This window comes from Myotis davidii, unplaced genomic scaffold, assembly GCF_000327345.1.
Source record: "Myotis davidii unplaced genomic scaffold, ASM32734v1 scaffold64, whole genome shotgun sequence".
NCBI lineage: Eukaryota > Metazoa > Chordata > Mammalia > Chiroptera > Vespertilionidae > Myotis > Myotis davidii.
The window spans coordinates 2,661,212-2,663,569 of record NW_006296226.1 but is presented as its reverse complement, the minus strand read 5'-3'; the positions used below and the strand labels follow the sequence as shown (position 1 = coordinate 2,663,569).

The 2,358-nt window shown below is 49.0% G+C and overlaps 1 protein-coding gene across 1 annotated transcript in view; it reads right to left on the bottom strand.

Moving 5' to 3' along the window:
- The window catches only part of AKAP2 (A-kinase anchoring protein 2), a 317,252-nt gene extending 314,900 nt beyond the window's left edge, over positions 1–2,352 (bottom strand). The window contains exon 1 of the mRNA XM_006771163.2: positions 2,122–2,352. Within this exon, the coding sequence (XP_006771226.1) occupies positions 2,122–2,166 (45 nt within the window). The 5' untranslated portion in view covers positions 2,167–2,352. The remainder of the gene's footprint in view (positions 1–2,121) is intronic.
- Positions 2,353–2,358: the final 6 nt, after the last annotated feature.

Genomic DNA, 2,358 nt, shown 5'->3' with positions numbered 1-2,358 from the left:
CTCTCTCTCTCTCTCTCTCTCTCTCTCTCTCTCACACACACACACACACACAATCACACACACACTTACAGAGTGATTTCACTGTTAGAAAACCTGCACTGACAATAACATATACAGGGTGTCCCCCGCAAAAATGTATACACACTTTAACAACTGATCGCTGTTAAGTGAACTGTATTTTAATCAACACTGTCGATACATTTTGGGGGGACCCTATGTAATTCATTGAGGCTGATACATTCAAGAGAATCATCAATAGCTTCCCAGTACCTAGGGAAACTCGAGTCCATAACTAAACAAGCACGAGTATTTGTGCTTATTCTTCGCACACACTCAGGAGAATTCTAAAAGACTGTCTAGATCTTTCTCGAAACTCCACTGGGCCCTGCTGGGATTACTCAACCCCGCTTGGAAAGGGGTGGCCCCGGTGTTGGCTGCTCCTGGCTCCCCGTTCAGAAAGCAAGTCCTTGCATGAAGCTCAGCTGTTCCTCGGGCATCCAGCAAAGCTGGTCGTGCAAAGGCAGAAACTGTGCCAACTGTTGGGCACTTTCAGCAGCAGCCTGTGGGGGCAACCGACTGTCCTCTGGAGCAGCCACTTCAGGGACGGTTCAAGCAGCCTATTATTCAGTTGATATAAAAACACCCACCAGCTACATGGCACCAATAACTGAATGTCTCCATTCTTATCGAGCGCACGCCACACGGGCCACACTGCCTGGCCGCTCACTTCAGAAACCAGAAACAACTTCGTTAACCATCAAGATCCACGTGCACAAAAGGGGAAGGGACAGAAAAGAAAGAGCAGCCCTCCTGAGCTCTGAGGACCAGGACTCTAAGATTGCTCGATGGGCAAACCACAGCATTTCAACATTGCCAGCCAACTCCCTCACTTCAGTGGTGAACTCTCTAAGACATTTACGACTTGAAGAGTTTGATAACGAGGGTCTCAGAGCCACGGACACCACATCAAATGCTTCTTTAAAAAAAGAAGGGCCTGCATGCCCTTTTCCCAATGAAGAGGCCGTCCAAAGGATTTTAAAAACACTTTAATACGCGTTGCTTCCAAAACATTACACACTATTTCTCCAATAAATTTATGTGTTTCCAGGGAACTCCTGGACCAAAAGGGGGGAAAGAAAAGTACTTAAGTAGAAAAATGTCTGGAGATTCCTGTATGCCAATATGTTAACAGACCTTCTCTTTTAATTGTTATTATTTCATATAGCAGCAGTAATCATTCCCTCATCTGCAAAGGAAATATATAATCCAGCTGTGGTGGCTCCAGTAAAAATACCACATCTGTAGATCATTGGCAACACTGTGGAAGCTTGCTCAAATCTAGGCAGTCTCCGAGAGTTCTCTCTCTCTCTCTCTCTCTCTCTCTCTTAAAATACATATGGGTACACTTTTCTGAAAGTGCATATACAATTAGCCAAAACTGGTTGCTCCTTTGTATGCTAAAAGTAGGTTTTTACATTATCCATACCCCTAAGAGAGAGGTTCTGTTGGAATATTACTCCCAGGACCCACATAAGCTATGAGAAATCCCCAGACCCTCCCAGAGTGGTGGCTTGGGCCAGTGCCCTTGTCAATATCAAGTAGAACAGGGAAAATTAACGCTTCTGCCTGGTTTCAGGGAGGAGGTTCTACCGCGTGGCTGGCAGCGGGGCCGGCTGCTGGTTTTCCACTTAGCAGAGAACCGTTTCCGCAGAGGGGATGGCCGTGCCGTTCTGGTCACTGAGCTCTCGCTCTCCAGGGTATGAAGTCAGAGGTAACCCTGAGCACTGGGTGATAATATTCCAGGAATCACCACCGCCCCCCACCCGGGGCCCCCCCTCCCAGCATCTCCCTCCAACCAAGTGTCTGTTTAGTCTTTCCCCAAAGCCCAGTAGCATCTTATTTCCAAGCCAATTTTCCACATTCAAATCCCCAGCCCAACGCGCGCGCCTGGGGGTTTCAATCTTGTAAAAGAAAAAGCTGCATAGCTGAGCCCTGACAGACTTTTATCCCCCCCAACACATGCCCCGCGGCTACTGTGCTGGAATGTCGATGGCCCAAACACTCCAGGTCCCTTTGCATCCCAGACAATAGAGCAAGAAAATAAAATGAAAGTGGACTTACGGCTATGGCTTGCAGCCTTTCCTTGTGCAATTCTGCCTCTGCCATCCTGGAGAAGGGCACACAGGGAGGGGAAAGGAGAGAGAGAAAAAACACACGCTGTAGTCACTCAAGGAAATTGATGGGCACTTCGGGCGGGGGGGCAGTCTTGGATAGACTCAGGGAGAGCCGAGGGGCGGCCGGGATCCGCTCAGGGGGCTGCGGGCAGAGCTGTGCGCGCGGCTGGCTCCCGGCTGGCTG